Source organism: Mesoplodon densirostris, chromosome 6 (genome assembly GCF_025265405.1).
Source record: "Mesoplodon densirostris isolate mMesDen1 chromosome 6, mMesDen1 primary haplotype, whole genome shotgun sequence".
NCBI lineage: Eukaryota > Metazoa > Chordata > Mammalia > Artiodactyla > Ziphiidae > Mesoplodon > Mesoplodon densirostris.
Genome location: NC_082666.1, coordinates 68,441,135 through 68,463,637, shown reverse-complemented (window position 1 = coordinate 68,463,637; position 22,503 = coordinate 68,441,135). Strand labels below are relative to the sequence as shown.

The 22,503-nt window shown below is 37.4% G+C and overlaps 1 protein-coding gene across 9 annotated transcripts in view; it reads right to left on the bottom strand.

Annotated features, from left to right (window-relative positions):
* The window catches only part of PTPRD (protein tyrosine phosphatase receptor type D), a 534,283-nt gene that overhangs the window by 127,290 nt on the left and 384,490 nt on the right, over positions 1-22,503 (bottom strand). For all 9 annotated transcript variants that reach the window (XM_060102137.1, XM_060102140.1, XM_060102139.1 and 6 more), the window contains 2 exons: positions 12,693-12,783; positions 6,912-7,121 (listed from right to left, as the gene is read on the bottom strand). In XM_060102137.1, the coding sequence (XP_059958120.1) occupies positions 6,912-7,121; positions 12,693-12,783 (301 nt within the window). The remainder of the gene's footprint in view (positions 1-6,911; positions 7,122-12,692; positions 12,784-22,503) is intronic.

Genomic DNA, 22,503 nt, shown 5'->3' with positions numbered 1-22,503 from the left:
AAGAGGTTTTGTAATTGAAATTTCCTTTAAAGTATTTTACAATAAAATTTTTGATGGTATAAATTACTCCATAGATACTTTTTCACTGGGATCTATATGTGGCATATTAAATGATCTTATGAAGTATAAGTACCAGTAAATTAAGCAGTCACAAAATGTTCAATGAGCATTTACATTGTGCCAATGTGTTACATGTGATGTGAAAAATAAAAAATATTATAGTTCCAGCCATTAGGATATCATCACTCACTCAGTTGAGACCAAATTAAAAGAAAGTAAACATTTATACAGCAAAATATCAGTATTGCGTTAAATTATGTAAGTAGTCCTAAGTACTGCACCTTAGTAAGAAAATGAAGGCCAAAATCTACAACTGCAAAAGAAAAGTCCAGTGTTCAAATTATAGTTGCAACACACATGAAAGTGATAATAATATGGCTTTTTAGAAGATAACATTTTGAGAACTTACTTAAAAGGATTTAGCATATCTATTTAATTTTATTACAGTACTACTGCTCAGAGGTTGATATGACTGTTCCCAAGAGAAAATTGATAAACAGAAAAGGAAAACCTTAAATACACTGTTTGTGGGAATGTAAATTGGTACAGTCATTAGAGAACACAGTATGTTGGTTCCTCCAGACATTAGAAATAAAAGTACCATATGACAAATCCCACTCCTGGGTATATATCCAAAGGAAATGAAATCACTGTCTCAAAGAGATATCTGTATACCTGTGTCCTCTGCAGTATATTCACACTATCTAACACATGGAAGCAACATGTTTCTTTTTATGGATGAATGGATAAATGTGGTTATATATATATATATACACAGATACATACACACACAATGGAATATTATTCAGCCATTAAAAGGAGAAAAAAAGGGAGAAAATCCTGCCATCTGTGATGACATGGATGAATCTGGAAGGCTTTATGCTAAGTGAAATAAGCCAGACAGAGAAAGACATATATTATATAGTTACAAGAAGAATGAGTTCTGAAAATCTAAAGTGCAGCAAGGTGACTATATGAGTAACACAGAACGGTATACCTGAAAGTTTCTGAGAGTAGATCTTAAATATTCTCACCATACACACGAAACAAACAATTTTCTTGATCTTGGTAATCACAGCATTTGTGTATACAGAACTATATAAAATCATCACATTGTGCATTTTAAATATGTGCCACTATATTTGGCAATTATTCCTCAATAAAGTTGCAAAGATATATATATATATATGGAAAGTCACTTGGTGAAGGAAGGGACTGCATATGCATGAATTCTGTTTCTGTAATATCTTGTTTTGTTCTGTCCTATTTTAGACTCTCTCAGAAAAATATTCTCTTGACTCTGCCCCTCTTTAAAATACTGGTTTTCTCAGTAGAGACCAGTCCACATTCACGAGCTGCCCCACATGTCTTAAGAGTAAACAAACAGCTCACACAGCTCAATAACAAAAAAACAAACAACCCAATTAAAAATTGGGCAGAAGACCTAAATAGACATTTTTCCAAAGAAGACATACAGATGGCCAAGAGGCACATGAAAATAGAGATGCAAATCAAAACTACAATGAGGTGTCAGCACACACGGGTCCAAATGGCCATCTTCAAACAGTCTACAAACCATAAATGCTGGAGAGGGTGTGGAGAAAAGGGAACACTCTTGCACTGCTGGTGGGAATGTGAATTGGTACAGCCACTATGGAGAACAGTATGGAGATTCCTTAAAAAACTACAAATAGAACTACCATATGACCCAGTGATCCCACTCCTGGGCATATAGCCTGAGAAAACCATAATTCAAAAGGACACGTGCACATGTGGATGATCCTCAGGTCCATCCACCCTCTTTCCAGTCTCACACAACCACATTTTTCATTACCTCATTCATGTTCACCCAAACCATATCAAGAATTTCTTCCTTCCTCTAACAGTCTCCACTGCTGCTAGAGTTATGATCCTAAACTGCATCTGTAAAACCTTCAGGAGGCTCTCTGGGGATTCCTAAATAAAAGCTAGACATCTTAGCATGGTTCTTAAGGGCCTCCACAATTTTGTTTGAAACTTTCTTACCACACATAACATGTTCCATCACAATAGACTTCTTGCTGCTGCTACCAAAATGCTCTCTTCTCTCTCTTTAACCCCCTCACATGTTCCACAACATTTAGCTCCCGCAATCCGACTCCAAGGCCTCACTTAAATTCTGCCTCCGTTGAAGCTGCCTCTCCTTAACTGAAAATAATCGGTCATTTCACAAAATGTAGGTAAAAGTCATTTTAACAATTTGAAGTTATTCGTTTTTTAATGGTAATGGCCAGACTCTATTTTGGTTTTTCATTTGTGTACATGCCTTATCTTCTTTAATGAAACTATAAACTCCTTGAAGGTAAAGATTTATATACAGTTTGTATGCTTAAAGCAGCAAGTACAGAACTGTGCATTTAGTGGGTTCCCAGAAAATCTTTGTTGAAGCAAATAAAATGCTCATTTTTTTCAAATGGCTGACATTATTAAAGCATGAAAGAGTATACTCATTTTTCCACTATCAGTAAATATATTTAATTATTTTCAGTCTGCATTTTTTAACAATTAGGGCATATATTCTGAATTTAAGTAGGACAAACTCAGCAGTCAATCTGGAGAACACATGCCCACCAAATGCCTGTATGCTATTCTCCCTTTCCATTTTCCTCACTATGTCCAGGAAAGAGATTGACCAGACTTTCAGATTTTCTAATGCATCTAAAGAATACAAAAACTCAATAGGTTTCTAACCTTCTTAGGGGCTGATTAAAAAAAACAAAAAAGATATGTACAGTGTAAGGATTTACACAAAGGACTTAGCAAATACACTCTATGTGCAAGAAACATGATTCTTTTATATAATTGTTTGTTTTGGTTTAAATTTTCCCCTTTCCATTTTGTAGGTCACACTCAAAGTGTTTGGGAGACTTAAGTAAGCAAAACTCTCTGATTTGAAATTCTTTACCAAGAGCCTTTGAGATAATAATCTTGGTTAGCCAAGATGGAAATCTAAGCAGAGGTTTTTCCCAAAGTACATAGATTTCCAACCCAAATCAGGAAACAGAGACATGTGAAAATGAAAAGAAAACATAACGGTAAAATGATATCAGCCTTATGAAAAGTAGAATTTGTTCAGTATGTGGGAGTAATGGAAAAGATTAAACGTTTGGTCATTCTAAACCAGTCCTTTGATATTCTTAATGAGGCAGTTAATTGGGGAAAAGCTCATGTCTTTGTGGGGGAAGGGGGATATTTTCTGTATGCAAATTATCATCCCACCCTTGGAGTGGTTAGCCACTTTAACAATCACTCTTGAAAATTTGAAGTTTACAAAAGACTGTATCACTACGAGCATTATACCAGCTGGATACAAGTCTATAAATGCTGGCATGAACACGCATAGGAAACATAAAGGAAATACTGTTAGCTTTGAGAGCGATGTTGAAAAAGATGATGGAGAAAAGGGGCAATTTAGACAATATATATTTGGGAAGAAATCCTAATTATATAATTAATGAAACAGTGAGATGACATACTAAGGGAAGAGGTGAACTATTCATCAATGGTGATGAAATGTATCAACTAGTTGAAATGTCTGTTAGAAACCAGAGTCTCTGACAGTGCATGATCTGATGAGATTCCTTTTTCCTGGATTCTCTGATCTATCTCAGTGCTCTGAACGTGCTTTCGGAAACGTCCTAGAGCTATTTAAAGAAAATTTCTTTCAAATATCTAAAAGTCATTAAAAAAAAGGATAAGATGGTTCCAACATTCCATTCCCTTGATGTTCTGCCTTAAAACCTTCAACTAGGAAGAGAAAGCATATCCGTGCATTAAAAATTCCAGGAAGCCCATCACTTTGTTTTCAAATGACATCCTGTGTGCAAAAAAAAAAAAAAAACAGGCAGAAAGGCTGCCTTTGTGTTTTGATTTTCCACGAGGGAATTCCTTCAGTCATTTGAAGAGAAGCCCCACTGTACATGCTAACACCTGATGTGGAGAAATCTTTGATATATCTCAGACTTCCTATACTGGGGAAGGGACTGGCTCTATCTAGTTGCCACACCTGTCAGTTTTAAGCCCCATTAGAAAGGTATAGTTTTGAATATGTATATTAAATGTTAATGTTAACTGCCACTTCAAAATCTACCTCCCTCCCATCTACAATTTCTCGCCCTCTCTCTCTGTTTTTAACATTCAAAGCAACTGAAGCACAAAATAACATAAGAGCAAGATGAATTACATAAAAGAAGACAACTCATTATTTAGAGGACCTTAGGAATTCTCTGTTTTATTGAATTGTTTTCTAACTTTCTTGGCTTTTCACTGATAAAGTCCCTGGTAAATTGCTATAATTTAAAACACAGGCTATGCTTGCCTTTTCCTAGATAGAACTTCCCTTGAATCTGGGCAGAAAGCACTATGGGTTCACTGGTAGTTATAGGAGAATAAAATACATACAATCACCCCCCCCCCAATCAATATTTTCAAGTACTTGGAAATGTACTATGTTAAATCTCAGAGCTTGTTAGTTACTATTGTCATCACACAGGCTAAGATCTACTAGGTATTATGCAACATATCTAATATTAAATATATATTTGAGAACAGTCATTTTAAGAGGATGAGGAAGGAGATGAGCAATGATGGCTGTCACCCTCCTATCCAGATGTGTGTCACATCAAAAGGTCTTATGAACCATGCCCCTATAAAAGGCATCCAAATTGGAAAGGAAGAACTAAAACTGTCATTATATGCAGATGACATGTACTATATATAGAAAACCCTCAAGTCTCCACCAAAAATATTATTAGAATTAGCAAATACATTCAGTAAAGTTGCAGGTTACAAGATTAACATACAGAAATCTTGCTTTTCTATACACTAATAATGAACTATCAGAAAGAGAAAGCAAGAGAACAATCCTGTTTAAAATTGCATCAAAAATAATAAAATATCTAGGAATAAACTTAACCAAGGAGGTGAAAGACCTATACTCTGAAAACTATAAAACACTGATGAAGGAATTCGAAAATGATAAAAAGAAATGGGAAGATATTCCTTGTTCTTGGATTGGAAGAATTAATATTGTAAAATGTCCATACTACTCAAGGCAATCTACAGATTTAATGCAATCCCTATCAAATTACCCATGGCATTTTCCACAGATCAAAAACAACACTAAAATTTATATGGAACCACAAAAGATTCTGAAAAGCCAAAACCATATTGAGAGAAAAAGAACTAAGCTGGAGGAATCATGCTCCCTGACTTCAGACTATACTATGAAGATACAGTAATCAAAATACTATGGTACTGACACAAAAACAGACACACAGATCAGTGGAAAAGAATAGAGGCTCTAGAAGTAAACCCATGCACCTATGGTCAATTTTTCTACTACAAAGGAGGCAAGAATATACAATGGAGAACAGATAGTCTTTTCAACAAGTGGTGCTGGGAAAGCTGGACAGCTACCCGTAAAAGAATGAGATTAGAACATTCCCTCGCACCATGTACAAAATAAACTCAAAATGGATTAAAGACCTAAATGTAAGACCTGACACCATAAAAGTCCTAGAAGAGAGCATAGGCAGAACATTCTTTGACATAAATTGTAGCAATTTTTTTTTTTGGATCTCCTAAGGCAAAAGAAATAAAAGCAAAAAACAACAAACAAAAAATGGACCTAATTAAACTTAAAAGCTTTTGCACAGCAAAGGAAACCATCAACAAAACAAAAAGATAATCTACTGAATGGGAGAAAAATATCTGCAAATGATATGACCAATAAGGGCTTAATATCCAAAATATATAAACAGCTCATACAACTCAACATCAAAAAAACAGACAACCCAATTAAAAATGGGCAGAAGTCCTGAATAGACATTTTTCGAAAGAAGACATACAGACAACAGGCACATGAAAGGATGCTCAACATCTCTAACCATCCAAGAAATACCCATCAAAACCACAATGAGATATCACCTTAAACCTGTCAGAATGGCTATCATCAAAAAACAAATGTTGGCGAGGATGTGGAATAAAGGGAACCCTTGTACACTGTTGGTGGGAATGTAAATTGGTGCAGCCACTATGGAACACAGTATGGTGGTTCCTCAAAAAACTAAAAATAGAACTACCATATGATCCAGCAGTCCTACTCCTGAGTATGTATCTGAAGAAAATAAAAATGCTAGTTTGAAAACATACAGGTAGCCCAATGTTCATAGCAGCATGATTTACAATAGTCAAGATATGGAAGCCACCCAAGTGTCCATTAACAGATGAATGAAGAAAATGTACATATATGCAATGGGATATTACTCAGCCATAAAAAAGAATTATGCTATTTGCAACAACTTGGATGAACCTAGAGAGAATTATGCTTAGTGAAATAAGTCAGAAAAAGACAAATACTGTACGACATCACTTATATGTGGAATCAAAAAAATAAAACCAATGTGTATAACAAAACAGAAATAGACTCACAAAGAACAAACTAGCGGTTACCAGTGGGGACTGGGTTAGGGCAAGAGAGGGGTGTGGGATTAAGAGATACAAATGCCAAAACAAAAAACAAACAACAACAACCAAAAGAACCATGCCCTATCAATTTGGCACTTCATAAACTAGATGTCCATCTAAATTTCCTGTCATTAGGGACACAGCCTTACTTGTAACGAAATCTCAAGCAGATTACTCAGCAATGTTCAAAGAGTAGGCAGCCTGTTACTACATCTAAGTTAGCGAAATCTCTTGAGAAATAATTAGGGTGCATGTACCTATGTATCCCCAAATAACCAAATTCTGGTGAAAAATGTATACGAATACCATAGGAAATTAGATGGATGCCATCACAATTAACTTACAGACTCTGCGTGTTCCATCACTGCTAACACAAAGAAGACATATTCTTGACCACTTTGGAGTTGCTTGTTTGTAAATCCACCATAATGTTTGTCGTCCCCCAGGGTGAACTCAGTGGGAAGGACATCAAAGTGAGCGGCAATATATGGCTTCAATTCAACTTCTCTCCCATAACGAATGCTTCTGCGTTTCCTAGATATCTCTTTAAGCAGCTAAAGGAAAAAAAGTGGGAAACAGAGAAAGAAATGTAAACAACAATAACCCAACTTAATGACAATTTAATGGGAGAAATTAATTCAGGGCTGGGAACAACCCAAATACAATGTGTCCACAATATGCGTAGTATGTCAGCATTACTAAATCTCAGTCTCTCTGTCTTCCAAAGGTAAGGCACTGAATGGCAAGGCTCAGGCTGTAAACACAGGACAATTAGATCCTTTACTGGTAGTTCACATCACTGTCCACTCTAATGAAATCCTCGCAAAGAACAAGAATGCATTATAACTTGTCTATGGAAAAAATCAGCTTGATTCACAAAAGCCCGTCATGCAGGCTTTATCACTTACTTATTAAACAAGTAGTACCCTCAGATAAAGCCATCAAAACTTTCAAAGACCAACCCCTTGGAGAGATTAGTACCATTTTAGATTACTTTTAGTAATGAGATAACTTGTATGATGTATATTCCCTCAAATCAGCAGAAATAGAATCTGATGACCAATTTTTAATTGACATTTTTTTTTTTTTGCAGTACGCAGGCCTCTCACTGCTGCGGCCTCTCCCGTGCGGAGCACAGGCTCCGGATGCGCAGGCTCAGCGGCCATGGCCCACGGGCCCAGCCACTCCGCAGCACGTGGGACCCTCCCGGACTGGGGCACGAACACGCGTCCCCTGCATCGGCAGGCGGACTCCCAACCACTGCGCCACCAGGGAAGCCCTAATTGACATATTTTAAATAGACATTGTCACTTATTTAACGATTTCTGGCTTGACTTGGTTCCTTGATTAACCATTTGGGATAAAATGGTAAAATTCCTTGCATTTATCATGGCACCAAGTTTTTCTGGAGCTAATAGCTCTCTGGAGATGTTGAATTATCTTGCCAGGTGATAAAGGCAGGGTAGAGAAAAAATAATTTTACTATTACACTGAAGAAAACAAATATAAACATGTACACACACAACTCCTTCATGTATTTCTAAAAGAAAAAAAAAGTACAAATTATGGTTTGATACTCTATTGTTTTGCATTCACTCTTTTATTAGGAGAAACTCATGTTAATGATATTTCATGACAATTCCAAAATGATGTTTAAGTTATCTCTGTCTGCTTCCATTAAATACTGGTATTTTATAGGGCTTAACAGAGAAAAAGAAGTTTATAGCAGTCTGAGATGCCTTTTGATGTAAGGGACAACTTAACTGGTGTTTTGAAAGAATTCTGATTTGTTTTACTATCTCTACGGAAAAGACTATCTGAGAGCCTGGTGCAATGAAGGCCAGGCTTCTGTAATAATAACGGCTGCAGACTGTATATACGGCAAATACCAAATCCTTACGTTAGGAACCTGATGGTAAACTACAGTCTCTTCAACACAGAATGTAAATGTGCTCAGCTGGTCAAAATTATAACTTAAAAATGTAAAAAATCACCCTCTTGGTTATATAGATAATTTGTGCCCATGTTATTGAATACTTATAATGTTCTCAAATTTTCTGTTAAGTTTGAGTTTCTTGATACAATTAAAATTACATGAAATGTAAGTTCTTTTATAAAAACCACAGCAGACTTGTTTAGCAAATTGGGACCATCTGATGATAAATTCAGGTAGACTGATCAATTATGGACCAACTGAGTTGTAATAAAGCAAGTCCAGAAACTTAGCACTACCTTTCAATCCTGTTGTCACATTTAGGTTTTATAATAATGAAGATAATGACAGTAATGCCTTTCTTTGTTAACCAATTCCTAGGTGCCAGGCACCATTCTCAGGAGACTAAATATGGCTTAGTTCATTTACTCATAAAAACTCTATGAAATAGGTTATCATTATCTCCATTTTATAAATGAGGAAACTGAGGCAGAATAGAAAGTGACAATAGTGGATTCAATTGGTGAAATAAAATGAAATTACATGTAAGAGATTTTTTCCAACCATATTTTTATTTACTTAATAGCTGCACAATATCAAAGAAACATAATTGCAACGTTTAGCCTAAATTAATAATGTTAACTCTTTTAACTCGGTCTATACTTAAGTATATAATTTTTGTGATTCTGCTTTCATTAACACAGATAAATGTGTACTTAGATGTCTTTTTCCTAGATTCTTTTAACATGGGTTTTTAAAAATTCTGATGTAAATATTTAAGGTATACTTGAAAAGTCACTACATAGGTTATTGTTGATATGTAGTCATTTATGGGCCATTACTTAGAGAAGGACAAATGCAGTGCAGAAGCGCTGAAAAGCTTTTTGAAGTTGGTTAGTCAGAAACATTTACCATCAGTTGTTTATGCAACTGTGTTCCCTCTTCTACTTCACTGATCAAACTCTACCTTGATTTTATTCATATTTCAGATGTAGGCAACTGTCATAATTCATCCATATCACTGTCATCCCTATGAGTACCTTTTGCTAGGGTTTCTTTAGAAGACTTGGAGGAAGTACTTTAACAGATTTTAGTGTTTTGGTGCTCCTTAGACCCATTGCTGCCATTCATTAAGGTCAGACCTGGAACATCAACCCTGGCCCTGTAGCTTGCTCTAATCTCTGTAGGATGCTCCCTGTGTTATACTTTAAATGGGTCAAGTGTGCTCAGATGACACTGAAGTGAGCCAGTATGTTGAAGTTACAACCACAAATGACCACATTATTTTACAGCAAGCCTTTGAAGTACAATGCGATGAAAAGCTTATGATGTATTACCAGACCTTCCCTGAATTAAATATAGCTAACATTTTAGGAGTCATTCTGTCCAGAATTCATTTTGACTATGAACGTCTGCTCTGCCCAGTCTGAGCCTGACAACTAAGAGTTCCAGTCTATGAATTTATTATGTGAAGATTATCCCCAGACAAAGGATAAATGAGCTCAGAAGATAATATTGAGAGTAACTCTGTTTAGAAAGCCTCTTTCCATTTTTTATGGGCCTAGGTGTGAGGCCTACATGTGGAAATCCCATTAGGCCACCATTCTATTTGATGACGGGGTTTCAACGATTTGAATTATAGGCCTTTCTAAAAAATCACTTGGTCAAATACATTTAAGAGAGGAACACTGCTTTGTCAAACCTGGCAGTACCAAGCTATAGATAAAATTACTACAATGCTTTTATTATCCATGGCAGAAAGAAAAATACATGTCTGTAGGGATCAGAAACTGGATGAGTAAGCACAAAGTGAGGCCATAGCCTACTTTCATTTGTTCCCCTCCACAATAGTTACAAGATGTATTGGAGGTTTCCAGAAGATATATAAAGGGCTTTAGTTTTTTATCAGAAATAATTTTCATTTTCCAGTCAATGCATATCTTATTTCTTCCACCATTAATTCTACAATGTGGTCTCAATTATATCAGTAAGAAAAGTGGGAAAGAACCCATCCGACCCCAAAATTTTGAATTAATAAATGTTCTTTATCAAACTATTATACAGATTAATGCACTACAATTTGTGGGATGATTAAAATGACCCTTTGTTATGGGAATCAGCAGCAGAGACCCATAGAATGTAATTGCAAGAAAGTTCAATGTCAAATAGCTCTATACTTTAATCCATTAGAACTGATGTGCATTTTGGAGGTAAAAACCTAGCTGTAAAAGAGAATCAGCTTCCTATTACTTACTACCAAATGGCTCCACTTCTAAGGAAAGCTTTTTTTTTTTTTTTTTTTTTTTTTTAAGGATTTGATGTCATTTTTGGCTTGAATGTTAATTACATGAAAACTTTTTTTTTTTTTAATAGGTAGAAAGATTCATAGATTTTACAAGCTGGCTTTGAATTTTAAATCCAATTCCAACTGAATTCTGCATTTCAGCTGAGAACTGATTAAAATAATAAAGAATATGTCAGGATTAACTGATTAGTCAGTTGCAGGTAAAACATGCCTTGCTTCAAAATGTTTAGAGACCAGCTAGCTCATCAAATCGCATATTCAGATGTACTCCTCTGACATCATAAAAAATGATTTTGTTCCTTTATTTTCAGCAGAAAAAAAGGTAAAATTTATAACATAAATTACTTGACAGCATGATTGAAATGTGTCTCACTTTATACTCCTTCAGTGCTCATCTAATCACTAAGCAGTGACACAAAAGCATAGTCCTAACCTTGAACTCATGTCCCTTTCTGAACTTGATCAAGTTTAACTCAGATAAATGAAGTGGTTGATGATGAAACATACTTCTAGGGATGACACATGTCTGTCAAAAGAAGCTAACAGCTCTGCTCTCGAGATCACAGTCTCCTTAGCGCAGACATGTATGAAATAAACATCACTTCCCTGTAATGCAGTTAGGGAATTTCTGCTTTTCCTTGCTTTGTATGCATTAATTTGAGGGACAGAAAATAGCTAAAAATAACAGGTTGGGTTATAAGATATACATGTGGTAAATAAATCCAATCAATTAAAATCTCATATTTTGGGCCTCCCTGGTGGCGCAGTGGTTAAGAGTCCGCCTGCCGATGCAGGGGATACGGGTTCGTGCCCCGGTCTGGGAGGATCCCATATGCCGCGGAGCGGCTGGGCCCGTGAGCCATGGCCGCTGGGCCTGCGCATCCGGAGCCTGTGCTCCGCAACGGGAGAGGCCACAACAGTGAGAGGCCCGCATACCGCAAAAAAAAAAAAAAAAAAAAAAAAATCTCATATTTCCCCTAATGGGGGCCTTTTTTATTTGACTTCTGAACTGATTCAGACTAGAATCATGTTAAAATTGTAAAGTCTCTCCTGTATAGTATTTCAAAAGGTGAAGCCCAGCCATTAACCTGCTGTGGCCCTCTAGGGATCTGGCTTAACACTTTTGATCACAGTTTTCTCATCTAAACAGAAGTATGTCAAAATTAGATCTTGTTCTATATACTATGTATTTACTTTCAAAAAAAATGTTCTTTTTGCAAAAAAGAGTACCAAGGTACCTATTGTTATTGTACGAATTTAGAAATTAATAGTATTTAGTATTTGCTCTGTTGTTTGTACCGTATTTCTTGCTCAGCTCAAAATTCTGTGATTTGTTTTGTTTGCCCCTGAAGTTACATGCATTTTTGATTCTGATGTCCTACAAAATATAGAATAAAGCAAATATGTGCTAACCAGCACAATTCTGTCAGCAATTGGTCAAGAACACATAGCAGGTCAAGTGTTGAACTCTGGTGCAAACTGCAACTTAGCATTTTTAACAGCCTCAGCTACCACTGCACTGATGAAGCATACCTTGGAATTCATAGCAATGGTGATTAAGTCTTTGCTGACAATTCACTTCACCTTCCACACCTCTGCATCATGTTATACAAGGAGCACGGGGCAAAATATTAAAGCCAACAAAGATCAGATAGGTTGTAAGCTTTACAACAGCTTAATGTCTTTTAATTAAATCAAAAAGCTCTTTGTTGGGACCCCAAGAGGTTAACACACCCATAGCAGTGAACCTTCTGAGTAGCCAGCTGACCAGCCAGCCATGTAGGAGTCAGCACCCAGATTAGAGGCTGAAAGGTCTCCATAGAGAGGAGAGGGCTATTTTAAAAATTAAATAACTAATGAACGGCACAGCCCAAAACACATAGTTACCTCATCTAATTCCATTTCGTCTGGACTCTCCCATGGCTTGATAAATTTCCCACGAGATTTCTTCAAAGGCACAATTATTATGTAGTAACCTCTGCACAAGAATAGATAGACAAAAGTAAGGTTAGTTCGGAGGGAAAAGAAAATGGATATATCCTTAAATCTTCCACAGACCTGAAGATTGAGACTGAAGGCAAATTATGGATATGGAGTGACTTGTCCATCAATGACAAATAACCACCTGTTTGTTCAATTTTAAAAACATGGGTAGACATTTATGTGTGACTTCAGTGATCTTGTATGGTAATATCACCGTGGTTGACTGACCTTTATTAGGTATCATAAACAGAGTGGAAATAGTTTGTTAGTACCCTGGTGCTGGACACATACAAGGTGGGTATATTGAAATCTACCACCACAGGCTGCTGAACCAAGAATTTTCTATGACATTAATTTATAAGATGATTTTTTCAAAGAAGATGTGTAATAAAAATTACTCTAAGCTCATACAAATGCCTACACGATGACGATGACAATGATTTTCTTTATACACCGTTAAAATACATTTTATTTGGATAAAAAATTAAAAGCATAAAAATTACTCGTCATCTCACAATTATATAAAGATGTAAAGGTTCCCCTCTCTTTCTACCCATCAAATTGCAAACCTTAAGGTAGGTACTGCAGAAATTTGGAGACAGTCACTACCTAAGGGCTTTCAAAATAGGTCTCAGTATAATACCTCTATAGGAAGGGACAATAGTAAGCGAGTCCTCACACTGAGAACAGTCAACTACAATTTATGTATAAAGGTTCCTTGTCGCCAAATAGATGTGTGTTATTTATAAAGTTGTTTTGTAACTTCCGTATAGTGTATACTGTGCTCTTAAATTCAGAGTTAGGGACTCTGCTCATACTGATTTTTGGTAGTAACTATACAAGGACTTTGAACATAAGGTATAATAATAGCCACCACATTAATCACTTCCTACTCTTTAGGTATTATAGTAAATGCATAATCTCATTTTGTCCTCTCAAAACTCCTTTAAGGACAGGTAAGAGACAAAAAAGACAGCTACACAGACACTGAATAATCACTCAAGTTAAAACAGATAGTAAGGGGATACAAACCTATATAGGTAGAGAGAGATATATATCTCTTAACTATGGCAATAATCTGCTTTTGTTTCATTTACTCTGTATCATAAAGCACTTTTATGGAAATTTATTGTGGAAATGCATACACACACACACACACACCCCTACCTCTGCCTCTCAGAGGAAAGGGATGAGAACAGATGGGTGCTGTCAAGCTTGTATCACATTATATTAGAGAGGCTAATAGTACACATAGGAAGTCCTGTTTGTTCTTATCACAAAGCAAAACCTGTAATAAACTTAGCAAATCCTATGTGATAATGAACTCTGTTTCCACAGAGTCTGGAGCAGCTCTGTCCAGTATAGTAGCCGCTAGCCCCTTGTGGCTATCAAGCACTTGAGATGTGGCTAGTCTGAACTGACATGTGCTCTACCTTCTAGGGATGGATTTCAAAAACTTAGTATGAAAAATAAATGTAAAATATCTCAGCAATAATTTTTTAATAGTGATCCCATGTTAAAATGATAATATTCTGGATATAATGCATTTTGTAAAAAATGAAATTAAAATTAATTACATCTGTTTCTTTGTACTTTTTACCATAGCTGCTAGAAAGTGTAATATTTCAAGTGTGGCTCTTGTTACATTTGTTGGGCAGGGCTGATCTGGAGTGTTCTGGTAAAGAATGTGGCATCTAGAGATACATCTGGCCCAGAATTTAGGATCTGCCGCTCATGAGCTGTGTGATCCTGGGCTGATCATCTAACATCCCTGAATCTCAGTTGCATATACTGAACATGAGAGTAAATAATGTCAGACTTATTCTGGGGAAATAAAACAAATGAACACAAAGTGCTTAGCACAGTGTGTGTCACGTAGCACTTCACAGATGCCAGCTGCTACTGGCTGGTACCGACCATCATGGTGGGAGAGATGGCTCTGAACACAGACACAGAAGGACACAGTGAAACTCCGTGAGATGTAGATTAAAGGACTTATCAAACATTTTTCCCCCCTGATCAAGAATTCAAGTCAACCAGACAACTACAGCAGGATCCACTCTCCATGGTGCTCTGAGCAACTAACTCATCAACAGGCTCATGGGGTCACATCACTTAGCCATCCATTTTCTTTCCTACAAATAGTGATGATGATCAAGGAGGGTAATGAGAAGGAAGGGTGTGGAGTATGTGAGAAAGGCCGGTATCTTTTCTGGTCCAGAGTAAGCTTCCTCCTCTTCCTGTCCTCCCACCACCCAAAGGATTTGCCAAACAGGTCCGTCATGTTAAATGAGCATGGAGAAGAAGGACAGGGGCTGCAACCTAGCGTACAAAATAACACTGCAGATGGACTTGATAAACACACTTGTCAGGGAACCTCTTGCTTCTCACTGCCAATTGCACAAAGTCAGGACAGCTTCTCTTTGCCTAAAGTAATGATACTGCACATGATCAGGGAGCTCCCACTGTCCTCGTTCAGAATCTTGTAAATCAAGGTTAAGCTGATGAATCCTATTAATTTTTCTTCTGCTTTCATACTTTGAGTTGACATTCTTGTACATTAAAAAAGAATCCGTCCTGCAGCACTCCCCGACTATTCATTTCATTTGTGGCTCGGCTAAGAATTGAACAGCCTTCCCCATAGCAATTAATTAACAGTGTGGCTGGATATCCATAACCTTTTCTCTCCACGATCACTAAAGCATTCATCTAGAGCAGCCAAAGTGGAGCCTTTCAAAGCAGCTCTTGCCCTATTGAAAGAAATGGGGTGTTGGGAATTTGGAACTCCTGGGTCCAAATCCATACATTTCAACCGTATTCTCTGCAACTATGACTTTGTAAAGAACCTCGTATTTGCCATTCCTGAAGCCTGACTTTCCCCTGAGGATACTGCTTTCTTTGCAGACTTCTCACGTGGTGGCTGTTAATCTATCCCTCTTCCTCTGCCTATGAACCTCAGGTTTAGGGTTTGGGTTTCTTTCCTGGTTCACTGTTGCTTCTTGCAGATATTTTTTCCTCCACCCTTTTGCTAAAATCACAGTAAGCCCTCCTGTTGGAAGCTCGTACAATTCAGCTATGCTGTGGCCTTCTCTTACTGATTTCTGCCATCTGCCAATCTCTTCAGAATCTTTCCTTTATGGAAGTTTTTGTTTTGTTTTGTTTTTCCCAGGGTTAACAGTCTTTTTCTTCCTCCCAAACTCTGCCAGCATTTTGGGTGACTTCAACCTTCAGAGGGCTGGCCCATGCACCACCCAGGGCTCTCAATTTCTTGAGCCCTTCTCTTCCAAAACCCACATCCTCCATTCTGCCTTAGCTGAAATCCGATAGCCTTTCTCTGTGCCTGAACCCAAGGAGCTGAATACAGCTTGAGAAATAATGCACAGGGTAGAATGATGCTATAAGTTCATATTCAGCAAACCCAAACAGGCCTTCAACACTGCCTGGCAATACGGCCACAGCTTCTCTAGTTACCTAGTCCACCCAATCTTCACAATAAGTTTTTCACACTCTCTCCCCTGGCCTCAAATCTTGGACATACATGCCTCTCCACTAGAAGATGGCCTTTGCTCTTATATACAGAGAAAAGAAAAAGATTTAGACAAGCATTCCCTCGTCGTCTAACAAACTACAAGCCTACCTATATCTGAGTGCAAACCATAATCTTTCCGATCGTTACCGTAGAAGGGCTGACTACACTTTCCAGAGCCAATTACTTTTTCTTGAATTGGGTCCTGCATCTCACTCTCTGAGGATGTTTACCATATACTATACCCCTTGTCTCCCATAGATCTCGATTTCTCCTTCCTCGTTGGATTCTATCGATTAGCTTTCAATCACTGGCAGGACAAAACAAACCACATCCTGCTCCAGTCATCACTTTCTCTCTCTCTCCTCCTACCTCTTACTGCCCCAGTTCTGAGAAGAGCTGTGTGTTCTTGCTGTTCTCCATGTCTTTACCTTCCATTCACTTCCCAGTCAACTGTGCTCTAGCTCTGGCCTCATCTGCCCATCTCACCACCTTCACCTGGGTCGTCAGTATTGCATCAAAAGGAGAATTTTTCACTGTCTTCTTACTCGATCTTTTATCAGAATCTGAGTATTCATAACACCCTCCATGAAACATATTCAGTTCTTTCTCTGTATCCAACTCTCCTGGTTTTCTACTTAAATCTCTCACCATGTTAACCTTATTTCTTTAGCAGGATTTATTATCAGCTACCCAGCTTTTCAACGGTGGAGTTCCTCAAGGATCTAGCCAAGGATTTATCTTTACTTCCTCTTTCTTCCCATGTGATCTCATTCCAGCTCAGGGAATCAGTTATCCCCTAGACGCAAATGATTTACAGATTCACATCTTCAGCCCAGAACGCTCCTCTAAACTCCACAAGTTTATCCCCTTCCAACTTTATGTCTCCATTTCTATGTCACAAAAGTACCTCAAATTTACTGTGGTTAAAATAAAACAAAAAATACGCCTCCAAAAGTAATCCTCTTCCAATATTGCACCATGATCCATTTTAGGGCACATGCTGTAAACCTAGGTGTTATCACTGACAATCTGCATTAACTCTCTCCCTCTCTCATACCCAAACTGCCGCTAAGTCCTATTACTTCCAAACTATCTATAGTGCATTCACTTCTCCCCATCTCTACTGCCACGGCTCTGGCTTCATCCCATTGTCTCATGCCTGGGTTGCTCCTAATTTTGTCTCCTACTTTTCTTTCTCCATTGAGTTAAACTCCCTTTAGTCCAGTCTCTGAAATTTTCATTTTGCAATAGAAAATTAATTGTAACATTTCCATTTTTAAAAATATTTCCATTGATCCTCATTTGTCTTCCAAAGGCATTATACGACTCAGCAGGATCTCGCCTGAATCCATCTCTCTGTGCTCTCTGAGCTACACCCTGGTGGGCTTTTAGTTTCTTGAATTTACTTGGTCCATTCTGTCTTTGATCATTCTGTACCATCTGTCTAGAACCTTCTGCCACTCCCAACAAATCCCAAGTTATCTTCTCTCTTTCCTCAAATAGCAACTCACTTTTTTACTTCCTAACTCAAACCTTCCCTGACCTCTGCTTAGACCGATGACCCCTATTACATGGTCTCAATGAACCATTTTTAGTCCATAATTTTCTTATACGTTTAAGACATATTCATATACTTAGAAACACATTCCTAAAGCAGGTACACATATAACTTCCCCAAATTTGCTAACGTTGCCATTTTATCACTGAGTTCTTTTTTCACTGAAAAGTGGAAGTGGGTGAAGCGGGTAACTCTTGGAGATTTATGCCTCCACTAGATCAGGAAGTCAAAAACATTTTGAGGCCCTTCTCTTGCATTAGAACTTTCCAACCTGAAACCTCATCAAGCTTTTCTCTTTTCTCCAAACCAGCCTAATGACATGCCTAAATGTCTTTTAGTTACCAGCAAAGTGGTGATCCTAGTTCTAATGTCATGTGGTATTAGGTAAGGTAAGATGACTCTGTAAAGTGAGGAACTAACATATACCCTGAAAATTCATATCAACCAAATCATATGAACTGAAAGAACTTGCTTGAAATGCAAAAAAAAAAAAAAAAAAAAATTGCTTTTGGACATAGAGCAGCTTCCCATATGGGTAAAATTAAACTTTATATTCTGTTTGCCTGTCTAACTCAAGCCTGAAGTTTAGCCTTCAAATACCCTTTTCAACATAGACCTTCACTATTAAACTAATGGAAAATAAATAACTTGAGAATCAATATATCAGGAAAGCCCTCGACTACTTATAATGTAAGCTGTGTTTTCCCAGTATATTAGATTTAATTAGATAAGTTAAATATAACCTTCAGAATTTTAATTATCCTATGTAAAGTTTTACTAATCTTATTTAATATGTTATCATCAAGGGGCCCAGTTCCATATAATTATATGAGAAGGTGAACTCTGGTCTTTGTAGCAGTCCCACTTCAAATTCTGGCAGGCTTTTTGTATTAACAGTCCATACTAGCATTCTCCAACTCATTATTTAACTGGGATGTCAAAATTTGTCTCAGAGTTTAATGATGAATGTCATGCCTTGAATAAGTTTTTGATTTTTTTTTTCCTGGCTTTGGTCATTTGGGTATATATTGTTTAAATCAAATTAATTAACCACAGGAAAACCAAAGCAGGTTGAATGATCTTTCTAGTTTCTCTGTTTAAATTAAGGTTTCTAATCTTTTAAGCTACGTGTTGTCAGACAAGTTATTAATTGTCTTAAGCCTCATTTTCCTCATTTGTAAAATGGCAGATGATAATGCTGTGTCTAGCCTCTCCCTTTACCTCTCCTCTAAATTCTCATGACAATCTACTGATTTTCTTGTTCCACATTTAACATCCATTTCCATAATCTGTGGCCAAGTTCATGTACCTGATTCCTCTTGGTTCTAAGGTTTGTCTGGGGCAGTCCTATTGACATCTAATTGTTATGGAGTTCTTAAATGTTTAGCAATTGTCCTAGGAAAAAATATCCTGGTTTGGTCAATCATTTTATGGTCACAGAGGCATGGTTGTGGTTCAACATGTAGACTCTGGAGCCAGACTGCCTAAGTGCAAATCTTTCCTCTCTGGTTCTGCTATTGTGTTGCCAGGGCAAATTAGTATACTACCTTATAGCTTCGTCAGCTGTAAAATGAAGAGGACCCTTGGTGTGAAAATTACAGCAGTCACTGTGTGCAGTGTCCTTTGAAGAACACCTAGTAAGTCCTCTGTCCCTATTAACTATTAGCAGTACCAACTCTATGATCTTGCCTGGGCCACTTAGTGTCTTTGGGCCTCACTTTACTCACTTGTAAAAGGGGAGACCACCTACCTCACAGGGTTATTGTGAGACTTAAGTGAAATGCTCTAATACCTTCAGTAAATTGTAAAGCTCTATACAAATTTAAGCCTTTACCACTTCAGTTAACATATGATGCATGAATGAAACATTAAACAGCTTATACACACTGAGCTGCTAATAGTGATGCATGTGTGTTATGAAACAACTTTGCTTCCAAGAATGTCTTTCTTTAAAAGACAAAGTAGATAATAAATTTAAAATTTTATAAAACGCCCTTATTCTTCATTTCTATTTTTCATAAACATGAAATGGTTGCTATGGAGTTAATTTACATTGGGTACCTTCTGGCAGCTTTTTCTCTGAGTACAATCTGTGTGGTGCTTTTTTTTCTTACCAGAGTAAAATCCTGCTCTATAGAGTCACAGAAGTCCTCCTTGTCACAACTTGCTTCTGACGGATGGTGGCATTGCTAGAGTTTCTGACCAGCATTCTGCCCCCTAAATGTATTCAAAGAGAAGGCTGAAGCCCCACAAAATTCCTAGTACTAGAACCTGCAGTACCAATGTGGCTGTTGCGTGAAAAATCTGGCCCTTCGCTGAGGGAGCTCCCAGCTTCTCCACACAAAAACCAAGTGTGAAATCACAGAAGCAAGGAGCTATGTCTGCATTATGTTTACAAGAGACAGATTTATTTTCTGATGGTGAGGAGTTTGGAGGTGGGGATCAAGACCTCTCAATTATCTTGGCCAGAAACGAGGAAAGCCTGGTTTTTGTTGATAAACAGAACAGCCGTTCAATCATCAAAATTGTATTTTGATAGAAAAACAAATTGGAAGCATCTTTGTAGCTAGCTTTTACCTAAATACAAGTTAGCAACCCACCCCAGAGCTCTGGAATCGATTCTGTTTTCTCCCCTCATTTCTCCCTTACAATACTTAACAGAAAGCTCCACTCTAATTTCTGAACTGCAAGTGGCACCGCATGGCACACAGCTTTTTGTCATATTTGACGATGCCACATGAACCAACCTAGAAGACTGGATGGGTAACTTTATGCTATCATCCCTTTAAAGAACATAGTGAATATGAATTATCTAGGGATTTTTGCTAACAGGAGATTTGCTTTTCATTTCTTATGGTTCTTATACTTTTCCCTAGTTTTGCCTTTTGCTCTTGTCTTTTCCCCAGCTTTGCCTTTTGCTCTTGTCTTTCCCCCAGAGTGTTTAGAATATATTTCTGGGAATCTTTACTTCATTTCTAGAACAGAGTTTTTTCCATAATGGTTTGCTTTCTTTTTCTGTTTTGTAATAGTCTCTGATTTTTGTTACCAAAGTTTTATCCCTTTTCTTTGACTCCCATGTCAAATATTACAAAGAAGAAGTCATAAATAAAACAAAGAAAAATTGAACAAGCTAAAGAAAAATACTGAGAGAGAGACTCTATTCTGCAATATTCTCAATTCATTCAGAGGATGGGAAATGAAAAAGAAGTCTATCACCAATGGACTAAAATGTCATTTCCCAATAATGTCTAATACATTCTACCAAACTAATTTGGTAAATAGCCATTAAAATCTTTTTTTTTAATATATAAAGAAAAATTTTGAAATCCAATAGTAAAAACTACAGATTATGTGACACTATTTTCATTTTTTATTTACTCTTGCCCTGAATAGACAGTACATGTTTTCAATAGACTCAATTTATAGCCCATATAAACTATATGGACTGTTCCTTCATTGTTTGCAACTATTTTACCTTCTCTACATCTTTCTCATCATTCAAGACTTATTAGATATCAGCTCCTTCTGGATATCTCCCTTGACATCCAAGTTGGGCTAGAATTCTGTATTTATGTTTCTACAGTACCTGGCAGTATTTGCTCCATATATTCTTATTATCTATTTCCTGTATCGGTTTTCCCACTATAAGGTAGGGCTTAATCTCAATCATCTTTCTATTTCCAGACCTAGTGCTGGCAATACAGTATGTCTAGAATACATGTTTGTTGGATGCCAGCTGAAAAGTTTTAATGGATGGTTAAGATGTGGACCAATAACAAGTGCTAGACTTTGTCTTGCTTGGGCAATATCACATGTGCTGTCCTCTGCCTGAAACAGCATCTCCACATCCCCACTCCCATGGACCAGCTTATTGTGATTCTTTTTGTTTGTTTGTTTTTTGCGGTACATGGGCCTCTCACTGCTGTGGCCTCTCCCGTTGCGGAGCACAGGCTCCGGACACACAGGCTCAGCGGCCATGGCTCACGGGCCCAGCCGCTCCACGGCATGTGGGGTCTTCCCGGACCAGGGCACGAACCCGTGTCCCCTGCATTGGCAGGCGGACTCTCAACCACTGCGCCACCAGGGAAGCCCTACTGTGATTCTTTAAGCCTCAGCTTAGATGTTGCTTTTTTCAGGGCCTCTTCCCTGAACTACGAAACTGGGGTTGGGAGCTCCTCCTGTGGCCTCCCCTATCCAACTAACTTTTGGTATCATAGGACTCCACTCCACCTGACTCTCTACTTATACAAATTGCCCAATTACCTATACTATGTAAGAGCCATGAGAAAGTCAGCATTCTCTCCACTGAATTCCTGCAACATTGTCTGGAACTATGGTGGGAGATCAAACAATATCCATAGAATATTTAAACAATAGAAAAATAAAATCTCCCTTTCATACTAAATTTTGTTGGAATCAAAATCACACTAATATTCCATTCTTCTTTTTAGTTTTCTAAATGATAGAAACAGAAGAGTGGACAAAAGTGGAGACTAATATTAATGGAGACTGATTTCACTGACACCTCATGTAAAATGTACACAAAATTAAACTCATTAATTTCCTCCTGATCTTTCATCCTTCAGGATGAATGGCAGCATCATTTATTTTGTCATCCAAGCTCAGAC